A 24,676-nucleotide genomic window follows, 5' to 3' on the forward strand; every position below is an offset into this window, starting at 1 on the left:
GTAAGTGCCACTGCCTTGCGGGAAGTGTTGGACGATGTACACAACAGTATTAGAACATTATTCATGTGTTGACCAGCGCCTCTAACTCATCATGTGCCATGTTACCTTTCGAAACTACTTTTGGATCACGCTAAGATAAGCGGTGATCACGAGAGGGCCACATGTAGGCAGATAGATAGATAGATAGATAGATGGATAGGTAGAAAAAAACTGTTTACAGTTCGCAAATACTTCTTCTTAGTTATTGCCTGCCAAACCCTAGAATCGCTCGAGGCGTCACGCCATGTCAATGCGCAACATGAGCGTGATTGAAAGCTACTAACCTACTGCGGAGGGCTTCGCTATAATTCATTACAATCGTCTCTATACCCACAGTGTCAACAAAGCTCTTAAGCGTCGCTGTGATAGGTGACTACTATAACAAAGGACCCACACCTAAATTCTTTCCCCTTCGAGTTGCTTTTGACGAAAATTTTTTAATATAGCTTTTCAAATCTAAGGTGCTTAATTGTGCGTCACTCTAAACCGTTCATTTGTAACTTCTAGTTGTTAGAAGTTTTCACTCGCTCGTAAATAAAAAAATGGCAGCATATCCACGTAGTGAATGATGGAGAGTGGGGCGAAGCATTCGTCCGTCCATGCGTCCGTCTGTGTGACCGTCCATGCGTCTGTTCGTGCGCCCGTCCCTGCGTTCTTTCATGCATCCGCCCCTGCGTCCGTTCATGCGTCCATCCATGCATCTGTTTGTGCGTCCGTTCGTTCATCTATTCAACACTCCAAGTCCTACCATCTCGCATCTTTTTATCATATATTTCCCATATAGAAGCACCGCCATCCAGCGGACATTCCAAGGACTAAACGAGAGGTGGCACACGCACACTTTCTTACGGCCTGCGCTTTGGGTCCACTTCCCACCTTTAACCACCTCGAGTTCATGGTATATTCTAGTTCACTGTATTCGTGGCACTGCGACCAAACGCTCGCTCAACCTTTCGAAAACCAAGGAGGTTACGCCCAGCGAGTATAACGTAGCAACCTTTTCCTGTCAGATAGGGCTCAATTTACATGCCAATGGCTGCTAATGAGAAATGAGAGACAGGAGAATTCGGCTTTTACTTTCTTACGGCTTGCGCTTCGTATCTACTTCTCATTTTTAACCACCTTGAGTTCATTCATGGTATATACAAGTTCATTGTATTCATGGCACTGCGGCTCAACGCTCGCTAAACCTTTCTAAAGCTAAGGAGGTTACACCCAGCGAGTATAATGTAGCATCCCATTGTCCGATAGTGCTCAATGTACATGCCAATGGCTGCTAATGGGGATCGCAGCGTGCGCGTTGACTAAAAGCCGAATGCTCATGTCTCTCATTCCCCATTAGCAGCCATTGGCATGTACATTGTGCACTATTTTTTATTGTTAAACAACGCACAGAAGAAATCTCTCACTGGCACCACCTTGGAGGTCAAGTGTTATACCTATTTCGGGTATGTGCCACTGGTGGTTACAAACGAGGGACGCCCAAGCCACGCCATAAGGAGCTTCGCCCCTAAAAATGATTCACAATCGCCGTTAACGAACTTGTGAAGTAAACACCTATGGTTGTTGGGCAAAGCTGCACACGTGTAACTGGCACTCTATATCTCTGAAGGTGATTAACGGGCGATGACATTTTTGTTACAGCAGGCTTTACCACTCTTTTACGACAACTTTATCTAGCGCTGTACTATACTAGTTTTATTGAGCTATCATGAAAGTTCCGCAATCAAAGCTGAATTATGAAAAGCCTACTATTCAATTTTTATTTCCTCTAAGCATCATATCCACAATTAGCTATGAAGGGTTCATTCTGCTGATGTTTAACGAACCACCCACGATACAACCAGCGCAACAAAAACAGTGAGACAGTTCGCATTCAAATTATTTATTTAAGTCATACAAAACATTTTTTGATCTACAATTCATGAGAAGAAAATTGAGCAAACAATGCTGTACAATTATTAAGAAAACACTAAGACGTCTGACAAGGCGCCCGCCGTTGGCTAACCTCGGTTGATTGTCGCGACGCCTCCAGCGTCACCGTCATCGTCGTCGCCGTTCGTGACGCCGCCTTCGTCTTCTCAACCCGTGGCTACTTTTCGTGTCTCCGACAGGTCGTGTGTTACGGCGAGCGGCACCACCACCACGTGCAGGGCTTATAGCAACGGCGATGCGCGAAGCAGAACGGGGCCCTGCACGAAACACCACTATAATGATAGCTAAACTCATAAGTCGACTTGCTCGGACTCGCATGAGAGCGTGATTCCTAACTTGAGAGGGTCTCTTGAGGAATATTTCAGCAAGTAGTGAAAGTGACCGAGTCCGGCTTTTAAAAATGTTTGCGAGTCAGTGCAATTGAGAAAAAAATTTTGAGTCGGAACCCGAGTGAGCCCAGTTGAAAAAAAAAAATTGTGCGATTCTGCATGCGAGTAAGCTCTAAACAGAAAATGCATTTCTTTATTGAGTGCAACTGATGTCCACGTCTTCTGCCGGCCTATGGCCGCATCTACCTATATTCAGTATTACTATTCGGCTCATGACAATTGATACTAATAATCACGTCTACTCACACTTGTTTCAACGCACACACACCGCCGCCATATTTATTGACGCGAGGCGTGACCATAAAAAGAAGTGCGAGAGAAATGGCTAGACTTTCCACGGCAATATTTTTAACGCAAGCTATTGGCGTTAATTAACACGGGCATTATCAACAAACACTTCATCGCAAATTATCCGATTCATGAGTCGCTTCACTTAATTCAGCCGTGAGACCGAGCAGGTCTATTTTAGAAAAATTTCGATGAATAGGCTTAAGTGAGCTCCAATTTTATTTGCCGACCCGTACTGAGCTGGATGATTAAATTGAAAGTAAACGATACCACGAACAACAAAGAAGAAAAAAAAATTGGCAGCATATCCACGGAGTGAATGATGGAAAGTGGGGCGAAGTATTCGTCCTTCCACTCGTTCTTGCTTCCGTCCGTCCCTTCGTTTGTCCATGCATCCGCCCCTGCGTCCGTCCATGCGTCCATCCATGCATCTGTCTGTTTGTCCGTTCGTCCATCTATTCAACACTCCAAGTACCACAATCTCGCATCTTTTAATCATATATTCCCCATATAGAAGCAACGCCATCCAGCGGACATTCCAAGGACTAAACTAGAGGTGGCACACGCACACTTTCTTTCAACTTGCGCTTCGGGTCTACTTCCCACCTTTAACCACCTCGAGTTCATGGTATATACTAGTTTGTTGTAATCATGACACTGCGGCTCAACACTTGCTAAACCTTTCTAAAACTAGGAGGTTACACCCAGCGAGTATAACGCAGCAACCCTTTCTTGTCAGATAGTGCTCAATGTACACGCCAATGGCTGCTAATGGGGTTCAAAGCGTACGCGTTACTAAAAGTCGAATGCTCCTGTCTCTCATTCCCTATTAGCAGCCATTGGCATCTACATTGAGCACTATTTTTTATTGTTCAACAGCGCACAGAAGAAATCTCTTACCGGCACCACCTTAGAGGTCAAAATGTTATACTTGTTACATACTACAACGGCTACGAGGGATGAATGGGTGCCGTCATAAGGAGCTTCGCCCCTAAAATATAGGATACCCATTAGCTTCGCCTTTCGGAGTTGAACGCGATAGCAATATCTTGTTCGCAGTGAGGACCTCAAGTACTTAGCACACAAAACCTTTTCGAACTTGCTACGCACCCACTACGTGGCCTTAAAGAAATAGGCGCCGTTGCGTGTGTGCCTTTGTAGAGTGGCACTGGCTTTAAACCACGAAGCTCTTATAATTGTTTGTTCTGATGCCCGCTGACAATGGGCGCTCATACCACGCGTCATTTCTGCAATACTTCATGTTGCATTTTAAGCATTTATAAAGGACGCGTGGATTTGTAAAGCATGAGAGTTACTTTCAATGTATATCCAATCAGAGGAAGTTCTTTTCACTGTTTTCACAAGCAGACGCATGGCCGTGTGGTAGAATATCCACACGCCATTCATACTACCAGGATTCAATCTCTACTGTGACCCAGTATTTTTATTATTTATTTTATTTGCATTGCTATCGACTTATCGGTCACGAATAAAATATTATTTCAATCACAACCAACGACGCGGACGCTGCCACAGGAGTATCTGCCAGAACGAGCTATTTAAGGGCGAGTGCCTTGGCTTTTCCTCGCAATCTCTTTAGCGGCAAGTTATTGGCGTTAAAGCGCATGGGCCTTATAATCTAAAACTTACTTGCTCAATAATGTATTCATGAGGCACTTGACTCACTTGAGCCATGAGACTTTACAAGTCTAGCTTAGGAAAGTTTTGAAAAATAAACTTAGGTAAGTTCCAATATTTTCTGCCGACACATATATAGTGGGCACGATCATCAAAGTCAAAATAACTGACACTGTGAACAAAACTAGGCAAAAATAAGAATACCCCAACCCTTCGCAATTTGTAGTTTAGCGTTATATTTCCTAGTGCGTACTTCAAATTCTCCACGCACGAAACCTTTTCGAACTTGCTATGCACCCACTACGTTGACTTAGGAGAATAGGCGCGATTGCGTGTGTGGCTTTTGTAGTGGGTGGCCAGATTTAAAGCATGAGGTCGTTATTATATTCGCGTGTTCTGACACCCACTGCCAATGCGCGCTTGTACCACGCTTCACTGCACCAACATTTTATGTTGCATTCTGAAGCAAGTCTACTGGACGGGTGTGTTTGTGAAGCATGGAAGTTACTTTACCTGCATTTACAAGCAGAGGAAGTTAGCTTCACTATATTCACAAGTAGACTCATGGCCGTGTGGTAAAACATTCGCACGCCATGCAAACAACCTTCATTTGAGCCCCACTCTGACCCAGTATTTTTATTATTTAGTTTATTTGCATCGCTTTCGATTTCTCGGTCATGCATAAAGTGGTCCTTAGATCACAACCAACGACGCTGACGCCGGAATATCTGCGAAGTGAGCTCTTTAACGTTATCCCGTTAAAAACTCGGGAGAAGCTATGAAATTCTATGGATAGTTATCGACCGCAAACACTTCCACGAAAACTAATAAAGTAGTTATAGATTTTACTAGTTTCAAAACAAGCGGTCACTGTGAAAGAGTAGCTGTTCATCTTTCGCTTTTCATCATGTGTAATGCTCTCTAAGCCAACTCGCTCAAACATTTGGTCACCTAAAGACACACCCGACGCATGACTGATGCGGCACACCATACGTGCAATCGAAACAACGAAACACAAAAAATGAAGAGGGAAAGAAAGAAATGAAGAAACAATGAAAGGAACAAAGAAAGAAACATAGAAGAAACGAAAGGAAGAAGGAAAGAAAGAAGGAAAAAAAGAAAAAGAAAGAGCGAAAGAAAAAAAATTGTCGAATATTTTAGGAAAGTACTGCCGAGCTGCATGTACGTCTGACCCTAGCTCCTTAGTATTTCAATTTCTCAATTATTTTCCGCCGTGAAAAAATAATCAGTATTCTAAGAAAGGCCTGTTTTGCTTTTTATATCATATATTGCAGGCGTTAACGAAATCGTGAAATAAGTTGCCGCATAAGACTTCAAGTAACACATTTAGTACATTGACAAAAAGTCTAGTTTGGAAACTAAAAGGTTGCGCATAGAAAAAAAGAACATTCACAAGGAAAGGTACGGAAAGTGCCGACTAACTGTTTAGATTCCCGAGTACCTACACAGTTTCTTGCGAACGAATTATTTTTTCGCGCAATGTTTATTTATTTAAGTTACGCATAGCATTATAAACTCTAGGAAGTGGTTGAGCAAAAAGGGCCCCTTTTAACCCGCAACTTTCATTATATGGCTGCTGACCCGTAAGTGACGAATTCAATCCCAGCCTTGGCATTCATATTAAGTAGAGCAGAAGCGCCGGAGGCCGGTATGCTGCGTGATGTCAAGGTGAATAAAAAAAAAAAACACCAGATGACCGGAATTTCTCGAGCTCTCAACACCCGTGTTTCCAATAATTATATCATGGTTTCAGAAAGTATGTAAAGCCCCAGATAATATTACATTACTACATTACTATTTGTCATCTGGCTTGCTTGTTTTTTTGAAAACTAGACGCATCTTTGCTATCAAGGATGCACATCGATAATACGCATGTCATTTATGACTAGAAAATTCGAGGCACACGGTGGCTGTGCAACACAAACAAGATATGCCACTTAATACGCTGGGAAAGAAAGACAATATTTTTTTTCTTTTTTAACACAAACTTGTTTCATGCCGGGGTTCATTAAGGCTTCACTGACGTATTTCCGTCACGGAAAAAGCGTTGGAAAATATAATTTATTAGATGTCAAAGGAAAGAAGCGAGACGGAATACTTTTACGATGGGGCGTCGATATCGCGACATCTCAATCCGCCAGGTGCTGCGATAACCAGTAGGCCATGAAACGCACGTTTCCAACGATGTTAACGAAGCCTATTACACAGAACATATTCTGTTTGGCTATCTTTACAGCTGTAGTTTCATCGCGCTATTGTTATCAGTAGCGAGATGGTGCGATCACTTCGCTTTGGGCGCACTTCCAAGGTTGTCGCTAGCTTTTTGATAACCGTCTCCTCCAGAGAGCGCAGTCTCTTCTGCGTGCGCACTTATGGCACTCATGGTTCGATAGAGGACAAAGGTCACTTTGCTCGCTTTTGCGTCCACATTTAGAAAATGAGCACGCTTCTCACACACGAATAAATAAGGACTGCGATTGTTTATGCTTGTACGGCGTGTACTGATCCGTTCGTTTCGTGTTTTTTTTTTTGCTGGTTGAACAGCGTTCTTGAAGTGTCGAGCTGTGACAGTAGTTAGAGTTCGCACGTGTTGTGAATGCTCACTCTGTGCGTGCTTTCTGCTACAGGTGCAGGCTGAAAGTTTTGAGGTGGTTGTCATTCTTAGTTTGAATTTTCAATTTATATCATTAGCATTCATTCCTTCACCCTCGTGGCAAAACAATGCACAATAAACGCTCAACACTCTTTGTGAAGACAAGCTTCACTCTCTTCTTATAGCGATTTCTAAAAACAGGGATCAGCCACGTTTTTTTTATATTTTTTTTTTACTGTATAAGCCAACAACTACTCTACCACGTCTAGTAGCTCGTCCGGTGCTACGAAGCAGCATATATGTGTATAAATATGCACCCACCAGTGCCGTCTTCCTAGTGTAGTTGAGCGTTGGCACCTCCAGGTGCTGTACCACAGATGCATCATGCATCGGGAAGGCGGCGCAAACGCCCGAGTTGGCAACTGCTGCCCGCACGTGTGGTCCTGCGTCGTCGCTGTTTGGTCGAGTCGACCATAGCACCACGCTGCGTGGAAGGCTCCGTAAAGAGGAGTCCAGACCATCTCTCTCGATCGGCGCTAAACTCCTGGTGTGCTGATGTAGGGAAGCCAGGATATTGCGTTGGCGGCCAAGCGTTAGGCGGTAACCTGCACGACAAAAGAACTGGGCCTTGCTCTGCGAAACGCATTTAAATGAACGCTGGAATTCGTCTATCGAAACATGCTTGTGACATCTTCGCGACACAAAAATGGGCTACTATGAAGGATAAAGAAGGCAATTTTCTTAGTTATGAATGATAGTTAAGGCACGCAAAACAACCCATCTAAATGCATCTGTGGTGATGAGGAATCAGTATCTTCCCTCGTGTTTTGCAATGCCACATTATAAGCCCAACCATCAAGCTAAAGAATATATACACTATGTGCGCCTAGTGAAAGCCGCAAAAGATAAAAAGCTTCTCGACCAATAGAAATGGTGAACTTGTCAACCCATTGAGTCGTTTTGGAAGCTACTTGCTATCCGCAGCAGACTACATAAAGATAAGCATAAATCTACAGTAAGCAGCAAAAAAATAATATGTCAAGCATTTCATGCCTGAGTGGTCATACCAATATGCGAGTCACCACGTGAATGCTGCTACTGCACGTCAACTAATTGAGTAGTTTTGGGGGCTAATTGGCCGTCCACAGTAGAATGCGCAAATGTAAGCTAACATGGACAACTAGCGGCCAAACAAATTGGCAAGTAGTTTATGTTCAATGTGACCAAAACGACACGAGAGTCACCACGGGAATGCTGCTACTGCATAATAAAACGTTTTTATTTATCACTGCGATTTTTCCAGGCGTGGTCCTCAATCAAAGGAGCAAAAAAAGGATGTGGATCATACATGCTGCGAATCCTCATACTGCTATTCACAGTGGTAGATTCCACACAACCACACCATTTGTTTGAAATAGTGCATAAACAGCCGACATTTTGTTTTCTTACATGCCCTTGCTACTCATAACCATTGGCATTCCTGTGGATTCTAATGAACAGGTTAGCAACGCGACTACCGTTGTGCAGACACGAAGGCCGATGACACAACTTATCTTTAAACTGGACTCTTTTGGCCTCGATATGTTTCAAGGTGAGTGTAACTACTCAGGGGATAGTTGCGAGACATTCAACGCTTCATGAATGAGCCGGTAAAGCGAAACAACAGCATCGACTAGCTCAAACAGGAGACTAGAACATGGCGTATTACCATGGCGGTGTCCAGCGTTATTCTAGAAGGAGGAGATCTCGAGGAGTGTGACGCACGTGCAACTTCTTCTTCAGTGGATGTTGATTCTTGCCGGTGAAATGCGCGTTTTGAAAACCTTCTCTTGAAATCTTGAGTTCTCTGTAAAGTGTTGTATTAGAAAATATACACGCTAAATCTTGAGCAAAGATGCTTGCCAAATTTTAAAAATTGCGATATAGCGGAGGTTCTGACTCTCTTACGGCGGCCTTGTTCGCAACGAAACAATGGCAGTAGAAGTGGGGTATAGAAGTTGAATCGATGACGCCAACAAGGCAACCTAACATACTCAGAAGGCTACCGTCATTGCTGTAAAGCGTGGTATCAATAGTTTGGATTCGCAAAAACTTCTAACCCGCTATGGTGGTGTTATGCGAATGGTACTCGCCTGCTGACACGCTGCTCGTCTTAAAAAATTCCGGTGGCAGCCGCCGCAATTTTGACGAAGTAAAAAATGACCTAGGTCCCTGTAGTCATCTTTAACTGGGCCTGTAATTGAGGTATTACCAGTATGGAAATTCCTTATGGGCGCTAGAGTAGGAAGGAAACTGTTAGATGAATTTTCTGCACTTTCACTAATGGCCACATCAGAATTTAAGCACTTAATGTATCACAGGAATAGTAAAATATGTCAAACGCGAGGATGGGAAGTAGATATTATCAGACTGCGCGCTTGAATTCTGCAATATTTACACACAGCTGGTCTGGGAGCCTCATCGCATTGTCCCTATTGTGGAGTAAATGAGCCAACTGAACGTTACCTCATTTACTGTAATAGATTCTCTGCCTTACGCAAAAACACATTAGGTGCCTTTTCGGAAAAAGACCGCTTACTTAAAAGATTTTTAAGTGCCCGTATGACAGGGGTATAGGCGAGTCGACGCTGTTGGTTTCTCATTTAACTGCTCATTCATGAAGCGTTCAATCTCTCGCAATTATCCCCTGAGTAGTCACACTCACCTTTCAGACATATCGAGGCCAAAGCAATCCAGTTTAAACATAAAATGTGTCATCAGACTTCGTGTCTTCAAAACGGTAGTCGCGTTTCTAACCTGTTCATCAGATTGCACTGGAATTTTGAGTAGACAGAGCACGCGTTGAAAACAAACAAACATTGTCAGCTGTTTATGTGCTTTTTGAAACGGATGGTTTGGTTGTGTTGAATCTACCACTGCAAATTACAGTATGCGGATTCGGAGCCTTTGTGAAACACATCCTTTTCTCGCACGTTTAAATCGAGGACAACACCTGGAGCAATCGCAGCGATAAATGAATAACGTTTTACTATACAGAAGCAGCATTTAAGTAGCGACTCTTATGTCGTTTTCGTCAATATGAACATAGAATCCTCGATCACTTTTCTTGCCGCTACCTTTCTGTTAGCCTACATTTGTAGATTGTACTGTGGGCGGTGAATTAGATCACAAAACCACTAAATTAGTTGACATGGAGTAGCAGCATTTACTTGGTGACTCGCATATCGGTTTGACCAATTAAGCATGAAATCCTTGAAGGTTTTCTTTGCTGCTAACTACCGATTAATGCTTACCTTAGCGCATTCCTCTGCGGACGGCAAGTAGCTTTCAAAACAGCTGTATGAGTTGATGATGTAACTGTTTTCATAAGCCAGGAAGCTTTTTATTTTTTGGAGCCTTCAGTATAGGCGCACAATGTGTATATTTTCCTTATCTTTGTGGCTAGGCTTATAATGTGGCATTGGACAACACGAGGGCACGATGCGGATTATTTTTAGCGGCATATGAATTTAGTTGAGTAGATTTGCAGCCCCTCACAACTGCGTGCCTCGTATCGTGCCTGTCAATCATAACAGCCAATAAATTTGCCTTCTTGATCTTTTATAGCACCCCGTTTTTAAGTCATGAAGATGTCACAAGCATGTTTCGATAGACGAATTCCAGCGTCCGATTATATACGTTTCGCAGAGCAAGGCCCAGTTCTTCTCTCCGGCTGGTTACCGCCTACAACTCGACTGCCAACGCAATATCCTGTCTTCCCTACATCGGCAGCACACCAGGAGTTCAGCGCCGATCGAGAGAGGTGGCCTGCACTCCTCTATCCGGAACCTTCAACGCAGCGTGGTGCTATGGTCGACTCGACCGAACAGTGACGACGCAGGACCACACGTGTGGGCAGCAGTTGCCAACTCGGGCGTTTGCGCCGCCTTCCCGATGCATGATGCACCTGTGGTACAGCGCCTGGAGGCACCAACTCTCAACTCCACTAGGAAGGCGGCGCTGGTGGGTGCATATTTATATGCATATATGCTGCTTCGTAGCACCCGACGAGCTACTAGACGTGGTAGAATAGGCTGTTGGCGTATACTGTAAAGAGACGTGGCTGATCCCTCTTTTTAGGTATATATATAACAAGAACGAAAAGCGTGTCTTCACAAAGGCAGTTGAGCGTTTAATGTGCATTGTTTTGTTACAGGGGCGAAGGAATGGTTGCTACAGCTACAACTTGCAAATTCACGCCAAGAACTCAAAACTTTCCGTGCGCACCTCAAGACTAAGCTCGCAAGAAATGAGGATACACAAGACGAGTGCGGGCTATGACACTTAAGATCAACACTTGATGCGCGCTGTTCAACCAGAAAAAAGGATGCACAAAATGAACGTACTAATATAGACCAGACAAGCACTTGATTTCGTGGCTTTGTCTTTTGGCCACAGCGAAAGGAAGATTGTTGACGCATTGCAGCAGATCGTCAAAAGTTCAAAAAGGTTCAAGTGTTGAAATACATTTTTGGTAGATTTGATTACTTTTCCGAATTCCCTTCAAAACAAATGCACCACTTCATTGCATTACACTACAGATTATTCGTCCTGTAATATGCTTTCGTTTTCTTTCTCATAAATGGAATATTCTTAACAAGTCAATAAGGAACTCATTTATGTAAACTATCCGGTTCTTGACCAATCCTCCAGCGTGGGTGTGTGCCACATGTTCAAAGATCTTGACTAGATTTATATATAGGCGCAAACTGAAAAAAAACCCACGTGGTCTAAATTGTCATTGTCCTCCACAACGGTGTCTCATTATCATGAGGGTTTAGGACGTTAGACCACAACCATTATCTGGTCGGCTCTGGGGTAATTCTTTTACGGCCATGGGTGCCCCGGTCGCGCAAGCTTCCCTTTGCAGTGCATCAGCACCTGGCTCTTGCTTAACGTCTGCTTCAACGGCAGCAAGTACCGCACTGTCTGTTTTCGTTGCCCCCAGTTGGTTCCCAGCCGCCAACGATGATGCCAACGATGTCTACAGCCTTCATGGTTACCATGCTGTGGCCACCAGGGGCATGTGCAATGCTAGCCTCACACCTGAATTTTGTCCTATAGTTACTGCATCGGAGTATTCCAGTTTTTCAGTATATTCGTGAAAAAAACTGGGGCGATATGAAACGACGGCATCTATTGCAACGAGGCTGTAAGTTAAGGAGCCTAAAGGGTGTTTTGCTGATTGGCAGTTGTGAGTGGTAATACTGCAACAGAATCAGTATTATCGACCTAGCGTTCTAGCGCAGTCCCAGCTTAATCGCTCACAGTTGCCCTTTTCTGCTCAATAGTTGAAGTGCGAATGATAAGGCGTAGTACGAAAGTGGTGTATTCCGTTTTAATTCATAAACGACTGAAACCGCGCACTAGTGAAATATGTGTAATAATCAAAAGCCACGGTTCGGGGCAGGCCATATCTTTTAAACATTGACTGTAATGCTTCAATAGTCCATACCGCACTGGCTATCTTCACTGGATTCCCCTGCATCCACCTTCTGGCGAGGCAACCGCGATTAACAACATACGTACGTCAACCGGGCGGGCATACTCTGCATGTACGTGCACTCTTGCCCGCTTTTAGTTCCGGGTAAGGCACAGGTGCCCTAGCAAGTGGCATATTTGCACACTCAACAAATAGAATGCAAGTGTTTATCGCACGTTCCAAAAAACACAAATAGTAGAGAAGGAGATGTGACACTTCATGTCTTCATTTATTCATTTTATAGCAAAATACTGCACACCAATACTTTGCCGAAAGCATCAATAATGACACACAGAATAAAAATATAACTTTATCAATTTCAGGAACGCAGAAAAGGAAAGAAAAGTATTTTTGTACCGTGACTAATTCCTGGTGACGTTGAAGTCTCCCGCGACTATAAAAGCCTGACCATATATACGTACATGTTGTAAGGCGTCTGTACGTGCGTTTTTTTTTTTGACGTTGCGCTCTGCCCTCTGCCTATAGACCTATTCCACGTTTGCAAACATGGTAAGCGCCGAGTGACGTCATGGCACGTTGGATCCAACCAGTCGTCCAAGCTGAATGCACGCCGCCAGCCTCTGTGAACACGTGACGATAAGCGCAGCAGGAGCGAAAGCTGCCTTCGAGAACAGCACGTCGGGATGCCTCTCGCTTGTTTACAAGCGGCGGCCACCACATAGGAAGTTGCAGTGGCTGTAGAGGGGTTCTGAAATCAACATATGAGCCACGTTGACGTGTAGCTCTAGCTTTGAGAACCTTGTGAAAACATATGAGGTATCTTACTGCGGCAATGTAGCTCAATTGCGAAACGTCATCATCGTTGCTGCAGCCTACATCACATGTGTAAATTTTAATATGTACTAATGCTAGGACAGTCCAAGTTCAGCAAGAAGCTCTAGAGAACAATATGCAAATGCGGGGCGTAAAGATACGTGGCCATGAATTGTTACGATAAATTCTCGCGTATAATAAATGTACCGTAGAAGCTATCCATGCAAATCACCAAGGTAATCTCTGCGTCCTTTTCATCCACAACACGCTTGCGATAACGCTCAAGCAACATGCTGTGGACAATATATATATATAGGGTTACGTACTTGTAAGGTGCGCGGCTAAATTCATACACTCAAGCCGACGCCGCAGAATGCGCACGACTGAGCAAGCTCCCGCGTGTTGTTTTCTGTGAATTCACACACGTGAAAATCTAGTTAAGCACACCAGAGCCAGAACAGCCCTCTACGATATACTTGTGTCAGGTGTGTCATCGCCGTCACACATAATCATAAAAAAAGCGCAGACTAAGTCATTCTTTCGTTCGCTGTTACTCTAGTGAACCGTGCTCACGCAGAAAGAAACACTCGGTCATCGAGCCAACGATCGAGCATGTGACACCTAAGTTCACGCCAGTACGGCAGTATCGTTTTGACGTGTCGAAGACTTTTGCATTTATATCAAGTATGGCAACCGTGAAAAATTTTTCGCATATGCTATCCAGAACATTACCATGCTTTGAGGTAAAAGTGCTCAATACGGCTTGTTAAAAAAGCGTTATTTCATGGCTTATTCCAACGCTTGAAAGAGCTAATCGCTTTTTATAGGTAAGCCGCTCCAAAACATAACCGGTGAAGCGGCGTTGAAGGCAAGTTTTTGCGTTTCACATATGCGGCTGAACGGGTTAGCTCTGTGCACGGACAGACTTCCACCCACCCTTGTGGGTCCCTAAGGGGGAAGTTAGCATCGTCTCCGGATTAAAAAAAAAAATCACAGCATTTCCATGGAGTGCATGAAAATAAGTGGGGCGAAGCATCCGCCAGTCCGTCTGCGCTGCCATTCGTCCGTTCATTCTTGCTTCTGTCCATCCATGCGTCCTTGCGTCTGACCGTGCGTCGGTCCGTTCACGCATCCTTCCGTCCGTTCGTGCGTCCGGTCGTTCGTCCGTGCATCTGCACATCCGGCCGTCCATCTAGTGAACACACCAAGTATCGCCATTTCGCATCTTTTAATCATACATTCATTATATATAAGTACCGCCATCCTGCGGACTTTCCAAGGACCAAACGAGAGATGGCACAGCCTGACTAAAGTGAGTGACACGCGTGCACTTTCTTGTGGCCTGCGCTGCGTGTCTAATTCCCACCTTTCACAACCTCTAGTTTATGGCACTGCGGCGAAATCGTCGCTAAACCTTGCTAAAACCAAGCAGGTTACGCCCAGTTTGTTTAACATTGCAACCCTTTATGATCAGATAGGGCTCTAAGTGCGTCCTTTTGATACTAGTTTGGTTTAAGAAACATCAATTTCAAGACAAAGTTTAATATAGATTGAGTCCGATACTGTTCTCTGTAGGTTATTTAATCAGAAACATTTATTTATTTGTGACTAAAGTGCGCGGGTTCCCTCTTAAATCGAAAAGGGTGCATGTGTGCCGCTCCTCATGTCCGGCTGTGGAGGTGGCCACCTACTACTGCTACTACTAAGGCGATGACAACTACTACTACGACATACATCGTCGACGCACGACCCACGGCTTAAGGAGCTTCGCCTCTAAAAAAATGTCATTGAGGCTATATGACAAATAAATGCCTTGCCTCGAATAAAGTTAACAGTGGTGAAGACGTTACTGAAGACATAAGCAGGTAAATTATTATACTTTCGTAAAATACCTCACCATTGTAATTACGCCGTTACACATTTTTGCTGAATTCTTGCTTAGTTGAGAAGTGTTTGTGATCACGACGAAAGACTTTTTTAAAAATATTTTCTCAAGGAGAAGTCTCGAACAAACATTCAAGAAGCTTTTCGCGTACAAAGGTTGGCTACCGTTGCTCGCCCCACTGGGCGGATGTAATCTTCAAAAGAGTGATTGGCTTGTATGTTTATTTTGGTAAAATGTAAGTGCAATAAAGCTTTTGAATTAAATGTTTTTATAATAAGGCAACTGTCCGGTATTTCTTTTTTCCGACGCACTGATTTGGTAGTGGCAGTAACGAATGCAAAGCTTAAGTTTTGTACGTTATCGCGCTGGCGCAGGGCTCTCTCGACATCGCTAGCCACTCCTTTGGGTTAGAACTGGTTGTTGGCCCATGGATTGCCTTCAGAAGGTCATGAGTGCCCTACTGAAGGCTAAGCGACATGCGCCTAAAAATCACTGGCAAAGGCAGAACGTTCCTAACAAGCTGGCAAAACACATCTCCGTCAAAGATGGCGTTGACGTCCTTATTCCGCGAACATTCTCATCCGCATCAGGGCCAACGAGAGAACATCACCGCACAACGAATTAATGGCACTGTTCTCTCGTACAGGAAGCTATTGGTAAATAAAAAATATCAAAGCTCGTTTCTTCAGATTCTATTTTGTGTTTTGTGTTCTGCATATGAAATCGAGGCTTTTTGCAAGCGAGTACCACAAAAGTCTCCACTAATAGGCCTGCAATCGGGCTCACAGAGCAACAATACGCTGAATAGAGCACAATTTTTCGGCATTTAAACTTTCACGCAGCGTGGTGTGTCATTGCGCATGCTGCAGCAATACTTTCGATGGCCCGTCAAACTTCGCTATCGGCCCATTTCTCGCTCGAGCAGTTGTATTAGGCGAATGTGCGGCACAGCCTGTTACACACACGTGTCACTCAACGATCAGCCGGTATTCTCGTCTTTCCATGCGTCACTTGTACCCTTCCAAAATAATAATATCTGGGATACTGCGTATCAAAATACCATATATTTTGTAGGAACGCCGCAGTGGAGGGTTTGGTTATTTCGATCTTCTGGTGTTCCTAAACGTGCACTGACCTCACACATTACCTAGACTTCTACAATTTCGCCTTCACTAAACTTTGACCACCAAAGCCCCAACTGAACCAGTGACCTTCTCCTCAACAACTGATTCTTCGAGGCGGACAGGTTAAAAATGGCATGGAGCTGTTCAGTGATAGGTCATTTATTGTGCGTAATTGCTCAAAATGCTACTTAAGTAGCCGCTTTTCTTCAAATCAGAAAACTATGCTACATGCATAAATGATGAAAGTGCACCCATAATTCAGTAAGGATGTAAAAGTGTTTATCCCTGAATATACGAATGTCAGCAACACAGCGACCGTTAAAAGGCTGAGTGCCAAACACGTCATGGTGAGGGACGGAACGGTTGGTTCCATGCTTAACAGCCCATAAGGCCTAACCAGCTCATTTCATTTTTGAGAACGTTCCGCGAAAGAGATCAATAAAGTCCTAAGGGTATGGCAGCTCGAGGCATGAATTCAAACCAATGATGCGAATATCCTTACGCCTTGACAATGTTAACAACGAAGCGCAAGGAACTCACCTCGTTTTCTTCTTTCACCAATGTTTGGCGAGTCCTCCGAATTCTTCCATCGCCACGTTACCTGGCCAGTGACAGAAACGCAGCGTCTACACAAAACTTGTGCATGTAGGCAGGGAAATCTTGAAGTTGCATGGAGCTACCGAAAAGCTTGCGGAATTTATTTGCGACTGGTTGATGGGCGAGTAGCTGAAACCGTGACAACCCTTTCGGGGCTGGTGCATTTCAAGAAATGAACTTGTCACGACAACTTTAACCCTCCTATTTCACCTTCAGGAGTACAAGTAAGAAAGGCATCACATTTAGCAAGCGAGCGCATGTGTTCGTGTGTACATTGGTGCACGCGTGTCTGATAGCTTGATTTTTGACAATGCAAGAATTAGCCACATGACTCTTTAATCTATAGTCAGGCGTTTCTCGTCCCCGCAATACGCCAATGAAGGCTGCTTATGATATGCACGCCCGTGCACCATATATCTTGACCTCCACTTCGAAGTTTATTGACGTGTGCATCGGGATTGTTAAAAGTTTTATGTCTTGCCTAGAGAGAGAGAGAAGACTTTATTCGCAGGATTAGGTGCCGGCCTCGAAGGGCACGGCCTACCCTTCTAATGTTCTAGTCTATGCAATCCTAGAAATACTGGGCCAAGAACTCGGGGGTTGAACCTGGCCTGACAGAGGATACGTGGGCTTCCGCAACCCGCGCTTGCGGATCACGAGTTTCTTGTCTTGTCGCCTGGAATATCTTGGCTCACACCCACAAGAGGGATTGGTAACCCACCCTGCACCTTCTAATGTAATTTTTTTAATCAACGCTTGCTAAAAAAGAAAGAAATTAGATAAGAACAGAAATAACGTTTCTTGAAAAAAATGACAAAATGTGAAAAAGGCTGGAGAGTTTGATAAAATGGAGTATATAAAACAAATTAGCCAAAATGAAGAAAGGAGACTAGGAATTGGATATATCTGGTGGTACCACTAGCAGCGTATCCTTCCGGTTGCCTGAATGAATTTATGTAGCGCTGACAGAACAGCACTGCTGCTCGCACTCAGCTGACTGGTGCCAAGCGATAAAGGAATGTATGTGTTAAATGCCAAGCCCAGCATGCCAATCGGTCTCTTAAGAATTATTTGGTACAGTGAGGCGAAGCCGCACCATGTCAGAAGAAAATTATCTGCCGTTACCGCTTCATTGAAAACTGCAAATAGGTTAGTGAAAGTAGATTAATAAAAACCCCGATTCCTGGAGACGTTTTAAGCAAAAAACACTACTGCGACTCACACTGACGGAAAAAGCATTTTGCGGTGTTCCATATGACCAGTGCGTCAACTTCATCATACAATCTTACCCTCCCATATTAATGTTAGTCTACGCCAAGTTAAGGTGTTATCACGAGAGCACCCAGACGTGGGCAGCTAGATAGATATATAGATACGCAAATAGATACCTAAAGTAGTTACATTACGTAAAAAAAGTGTTCGTCATTTATTATTGCGCGGCGAAAGCATAGAATCGCACCAGCCGTTATGCCATGAGACTGCGAAACATGAGTGTGGTTAAAAGCCACGAACCAACTGCAGAGGGCCGAAGTATATTATATGAAAATCGTCGGTATACACAAAAAAAACAACAAATCTTTTATGCTGCAGTGTTAATGATGATAACTATAACAATAGACCCATACTGAAATGCTTTAACCTTCGAATAACTTATGGCGAATAATGCGTAGGGAACGGCGTTCAATTTTTATCGCTTTTCACATCTAAAGTGATCGATTCTGCATCAATGTAAACGTTTATTTTTATTTGCTTGCCAAAAAATTACCATTGCCGTTAGCAAACTTACGAAGTAAAAGCTTGTGTTTCTTTGGCGACTTTGCACACACATAAATTGGCGCTGTTGCTCGTTCGATGTCAACAGACGATGATATTTTTATTACTGCATGGTTAGCAACTCGATGACAATTTTCCCTAGCGCTTCACTACAATGGTTTTATTGAACGATCATGAAGTTCCGCAGTAAAAGCAAAATTAAGAATATGTTATGCAATTTTTAATTAGTGTGAGCGTAATATGAATCTCTGAGCGTAATATGAAATGATCATTCTGTTCATGTTTTACGAATCTCCCATAATAGATCCTGCAAAAAAAAACAGCAAAACACAGTTCGCATACAAAAATTTCATTTGCGTTGGGCAAAAACATTTTTGTACTACAGTTAATTATAACAAAATTAAACAAACTTTAAGGTATAATAAACAGCAAAACATCAAGGCGCCGCCAAAGGCGCCGGCCGGCGGCTGGCATCGGTAGAGTGTCGCACCGACTTCAGCGCCTTCGTAATTCCCGTCGTCGTCGTCGTCCGAGACGCCGCCCACGTCGTCTCACCCCATGGCCGCTTTTTGCATCCAAGGCATATCGGGTGTTACGGCGAGCGGCACGGCCACCACGTGCAGGGCTTACAGCGTCGGCGATGCGCGAACCAGAACGTGGCCCTGCGCGAAACGCCGCCATAGTGAGCATTGTAGGACGGCAGACTAGCGAGTCGACTCACTCCGGCTCGCATCGAAATGCGAGTCCTAATCTCAGAGTGTCACTGGAAAAATAATTAGGTGCAGTTGTAAAAGCTAGTGAGTCCACTTTTTTCAGAAATGTCGGTGAGAGAGGGAGTCCATTTAAGGAAAAAATTATCAAAGCTCTAGTGAGCCCAGTTCAGAAAAAAATTGTGTGAGTGTGCATGCGAATGAGCTTCAAACAGAAAATACATTTCTTTAGTGAGTATAACTGATCTCCACGTATTCTGCCGACCTGCGGTCATATCTACTTATCTTCAGCATTACTACTTGCCTAACGATTTCATGTTAATAATCACGGCTTCTCACGCAGATATGCCACCGGGATAACGATTGACGCGAGGCGTGAGCAATGTAGTAAGAGAGAGGGAAAGTTCTTTGGCTTCTCGCCGCAATAGTTTTAACGGTGTTTTATGGCGTTATAGCACGGGCATCGTGATCGAAACCCTAATTGCACGCAAAAGGACTCGCTTAACTGCATTGAGCCGCGGGACCATTGAATTGAGCTTAGGAAAATTCCGATGAATGAGCTTAAGTGAGCTCCAATTTTTTCTGCGGACCCATAGTGAGCACGATGATCAGAGGTAAAGTAACCAACACTGCGAACAACACAGACAAAAAAATGAGGGTGCTCTAACTTTCGCCTTTAGGAGTTGAGCGCGATTGCAGTATCCAGTTCCTAGTGCGAATACTTCATATGCGTAGCGCACGAAACCTTTCCGAACTTCCTATGCACCCACCATGTGGCCTTAAGGACGCAGTTGCACGTGAGCTTTTTCTAGTGTTTGACAAGCTTTAAACCAGGTAGCCATTTCGAATAATGTTCTTACACACGCTAGCAATGGGTGCTTCATTATTGCAATATTTATTGTCGCATTGTGAAGCATATATAAAGGACGCATGTGTTTTTAAAGCATCAAAATAACTTTCATGGCATTTCCAAGCAGAGGAAGTTTTTTTCACCGTATTTTCAAGCACAGGCATGGCCGTGGAGTCGAGCATGCGCATGCCATTCAAACGACCAGGATTCGAGTCCTCTCTGATCCAGGATGTTTTCAGTTGCATTTTTCTTCATTTTGAGGTCGTACATACGATGATTTTTCGCTGACAACAAATGATGTGAATCCCAAAATGTCTGCGAAAAGAGCTCATTAACGCTGTCGTGTTAAAACACTCGGAAGAAGCTATGGAACTGCATTGCATGTCAATGAGATCGAACACTTGCAAGAAAACTAATAGCGCAGTTACGAATTTTACTAGTTTGAAAACAAGCTGTCATTAAAAAGCTGTAGGCGTCCATTTTTCGTTTTTCATCTTAAGTAATGTTCTCTAAGCCAACTCGCGCAAACGTTTGGTGACTGAAGGACACTGACACTCGATTCAAGATTATAGCGGCACGCTATACGCGCAATGGAAACAAAGAGATACACAAAAAATCAAGAAATATAAGAGTGGGAGGAAATAGAATGTTCTAGGAGAGTGCAGCCGAGCTGCATATGCTTCTGACCCTTCTAAATACGTATCATTTCTCAACCAACTTTTGACATGAACGCAGATCCCGTGTTTTATGGAAGGCCTGTTTCGCTTTTTATATACAACACTCGAGAGTTTAATACTTGCGATAAAATAAGAAGCCATTTCTTAAAATGCAAGAGACTTCCAGTACCACACTTCGTGCATTTCCAAAAAGTGAAGTGCGGAACCTAAAATGTTCATGCAAAAAGAAAAGACGTTCACAAGAAAAAATTTGGAAACACGCGCAAACTCACTATTTATTCCTGAATAAATTGACGAAATGGAGCGCGAAGGGAGTTTCCACGCTTAAATAAGCAGTGTGGATTTCCACTTCCTCCAACACAGTTCCTTGTGGACATAATTGTCCGTGCTATGTTTCATTTATAAAGTTAAACATTTAGCGCAATAAACTCTGAAAAGCGGTTAAACTAAAAGGCCTTTTTTAAACCACAACATTCATAATCTGGCTGCTGAACCGCAAGTCATGGATTCGATACCGGTCGTTGCAGCCGTATTACGGTGGAAGAGGGCTGCAGGAAGCCTATGGACTCTGCGATGTCTAAATGAAAAAAAAAAAAAAAAACAGATGGTCGGGATTTCTGGAGCCCTTCACTACTGCGTTTATAATATTCATATCACGCCCCGCCGCGGTGGTCTAGTGGCTAAGATACTCGGCTGCTGACCCGCAGGTCGCGGGTTCAAATCCCGGCTTCGGCGGCTGCATTTCCGATGGAAGTGGTGATGTTGTAGGCCCGTGTACTCAGATTTGGGTGCACGTTAATGAACCCCGGGTGGTCGAAATTTCCGGAGCCCTCCGCTACGGCATCTCTCATAATCATATTGTGGTTTTGGGACAATAAACCCCACATATCAATCAAATCAATATTCATATCACGGTTTCAGGAAGTATCTAAAGCCCCAGATGCTATTACATTACTACATTATCAATCGTCACCTGGCTTGCTTTCGTTTTGATAACTAGGCGCAACTTTGCTATCACAGACACTATTGTGAGCTCGATAATGCGCACGATAGTATTTGGGGTTTAACGTCACAAATCCAGATAATGCACATGCCATTCGTTACAAGCAAGTTTGAGGAACGCGCTGGTAATGCAACATAAGCAAGGTAGATGCTTAATATTACGCTAGGACAGAAAGATGGTGTTTTTTTTTCTCTTTTAACACAGACGTATTTTATGCCGGGGTCCATTAAGGCCCCGCTGACGTATTTCCGTTAATGCGAAAAAATTGTTGCAAAGAATAGACTAACAGTTTCCATAGAAAAGAAACGAGGCGGAATGTTTCTGTCGTGATGCGTCGATCCAGCGACCTCTCAATCCGCAATGCGCGGCGCTATTCACTAGAACAAGACACGTACGTTGTCGAAGATGCCAAGGGCAAGCCATTTGTACACAACGTAATACCATTAGTCGGTCATCAGAGCTCGGACCTCATCGCGCTATTGCCATCAATAGCAAGATGGTTTGATCGCGTCGCGTTTGACGCGCTCTCAAGGTCGTCGCCTCTAGTGTTTCATTAACTGCCGCCTCGACTGAGCGCAGTCTCTCCTGCGCGTGCGCCTTATTATCGGACTCGTGGTTCGTAAGAGAAAGAAGTTCGCTTGGCTCGCTTCTGGGGCCACGTTTAAGAAAAAAGCACGCTTCTCACACACGAAGAAGTTAGGACTGTGACAGTTTGCACTTGTCTAGTCTATACTTGTGTGTTCGTTTCGTTGTTCATCTTTTTTTGTGGTTGAACAGCGCGCTTCTAGTTTAGATATGTAAAAACCATTAGCCCGCACTCGTCTATGTGCATCCTCATCTCGTGCGAGCTTTAGACTTGAGGTGCACACTGAACGTTTTGAGGTGGTTGTCGTTTTTAGCGTGAATTTTAGCTGTAGCAATCATTCCTTCGCTCATGTGGCAAAACAATGCACAATAAACGCTCAACTGCCTTTGTGAAGACACGCTTTCCTTTCTTGTTATAACCCTTCTTAAAAAGAGGGATCAGCCACCTTTTTTTGTACTGTATAAGCCAACAGCTTAATAGACCACGTCTAGTATCTCGTCCGGTGCTACGAAGCAGCATGTATGTGTATCATTGGGCACTCACCAGCGCCGTCTTCCTAGTGTAATTGAGCGTTGGAGCCTCCAGGCGCAGTACCACAGGTGCATCATGCATCGGGAAGGCGGCGCAAACGCCCGAGTCACCAACTGCTGCCCGCACGTGTGGTCCTGCGTCGTCGCTGTTGGGTCCAGTCGACCATAGCACCACGCTGCGTGGAAGGCTCCGGAAAGAGGAGTACGGACCACCTCTGTCAATAGGCGCTGAACTCCTGGTGTGCTGCTGATGTAGGGAAGCCAGGATATTGCGTCGGCGGCCGAACGTTAGGCCGAAACCAGCCCGAGAGAAGAACTGGGCCATGCTCTGCGAAACGTATTTAAACGGACGCTAGAATTCGTCAATCGACACATGCTTGTGACATCTACGTGACCTAAAAATGGGGTACTTTGAAGGGTAAAGTGGGATATTTTAATAGTTGTTATGAACGACAGCCAAGGCACGCAGAGGTGGCGTCTACAAAACTACCTATCTAAATGCATCTGCGGTGAAGCGGAATCCACATCTTGCCCTCGTGTTGTGCGATGCCAAATTATAAGCCCAACCTTCAAGATAAAGAAGATATACACAATGTGCGCCTACTGAAGGCCGGAAAAGATGAAAAGCTTCTCGACCAATAGAAATGGTGAACTCGTCAACCCATTGAGTCGTTTTAGAAGCTACTTGCCGTCTGCAGTAGACTGCATAAAAATAACCATAAATCTACAGTTAGCAGCAAAAAAAAATAATCTGTCAACCATTTCATGCTTGAATGGTCATACCAATATGCGAGTCACCACAAAAATGCTGCTAGAGCAGGTGATCAAATTGAATGGTTTGTGGAGCTAATTGGCCGTCCATAGTACAATGCGCAAATGTGAGCAAACAAGGACAGCTAGCAGCCAAAAAAAATTGGGAAGAAGTTTATGTTCAAAGTGACTAAAATGACATGAGTATCACCACAGGAATGCTGCTACTGTAACATAAAACCTTATTTAATTTATCACTGTGATTGCTCCAAGCGTTGTCCTCGATCTAAAGGTACGAGAAAAGCATGTGGTTCACACAGGCTGCGAATCCACATACTGTGATTTGCAGTGGTAGATTCCCACAACCGAACCATTTGTTTGGAAAAGTGCATAAACAGTTGAATGTATTTTATTTCATTGCACACACTCGCTACTCATGATTACTTTAACTCCTGCGGATTTTGATGAACAGGTTAGAAACGCGACTGTCGTTGTGAAGACACAAAGTCTGAAGACATATTCTATGTTTAAACTGGATTGTTTGCCTCGATATGTTTCAAGACTACTCAGGGGACAATTGTGAGACATTGAACGCTTCATTAATTAGCAGTTAAATGAAAAATCAACAGCATCGACTAGGTCAAACAGGAGACTAGAAAATGTTGTCTTACCATGGCGGTGTCCAGCGTTGTTCTAGAACGAGCAAATCACGAGGAGTGCAACGCACGTGCAACTTCTTCTTCGGTGGATTGTGATTCTCGCGTGTGAAACGCATGTTTCGAAAACCTTGTCTTACAATCTTGAGTTAGATGAAAAGTGGTCTATTCGAAAATGTTCATGGTTTTAGTTACACAGAGATACCAACCAAATATTTAAAAAAACGTGAAATTTGGAAGGTTTCAACTTTCTTACGGTGGCGTTGTTCACAATGAAACAATGCAGTAGAAGTGTGGTATACGTGTTCGAATATATGGCACCAACAATGCAACCTAT

The 24,676-nt window shown here is 43.9% G+C and overlaps 1 protein-coding gene across 1 annotated transcript; it reads right to left on the minus strand.

Annotated features, from left to right (window-relative positions):
- Positions 1-18,910: 18,910 nt before the first annotated feature.
- Positions 18,911-23,436, minus strand: LOC142786065 (uncharacterized). Its single transcript, XM_075883911.1, has 2 exons — positions 22,947-23,436; positions 18,911-19,239 (listed from the first exon to the last, which is right to left on the minus strand). Exons 1-2 carry the CDS (start codon positions 23,256-23,258, stop codon positions 19,204-19,206), a joined length of 348 nt encoding a protein of 115 aa, XP_075740026.1. The 5' UTR covers positions 23,259-23,436; the 3' UTR covers positions 18,911-19,203.
- Between the last annotated feature and the right edge of the window lie 1,240 nt (positions 23,437-24,676).

This window comes from Rhipicephalus microplus, chromosome 2 (genome assembly GCF_043290135.1).
Source record: "Rhipicephalus microplus isolate Deutch F79 chromosome 2, USDA_Rmic, whole genome shotgun sequence".
NCBI classification, from domain to species: Eukaryota; Metazoa; Arthropoda; class Arachnida; order Ixodida; family Ixodidae; genus Rhipicephalus; species Rhipicephalus microplus.

Excerpts from the sequence above, each read along its gene's own strand:
- LOC142786065 (XM_075883911.1), bottom strand. The coding sequence starts at position 23,258 with ATGGCCCAGTTCTTCTCTCGGGCTGGTTTCGGCCTAACGTTCGGCCGC. Across the intron at positions 19,240-22,946 it reads ACACTAGGAAGACGGCGCTG|GGCCACGTTCTGGTTCGCGC; the intron begins GTGAGTGCCCAA and ends CGTTTCGCGCAG.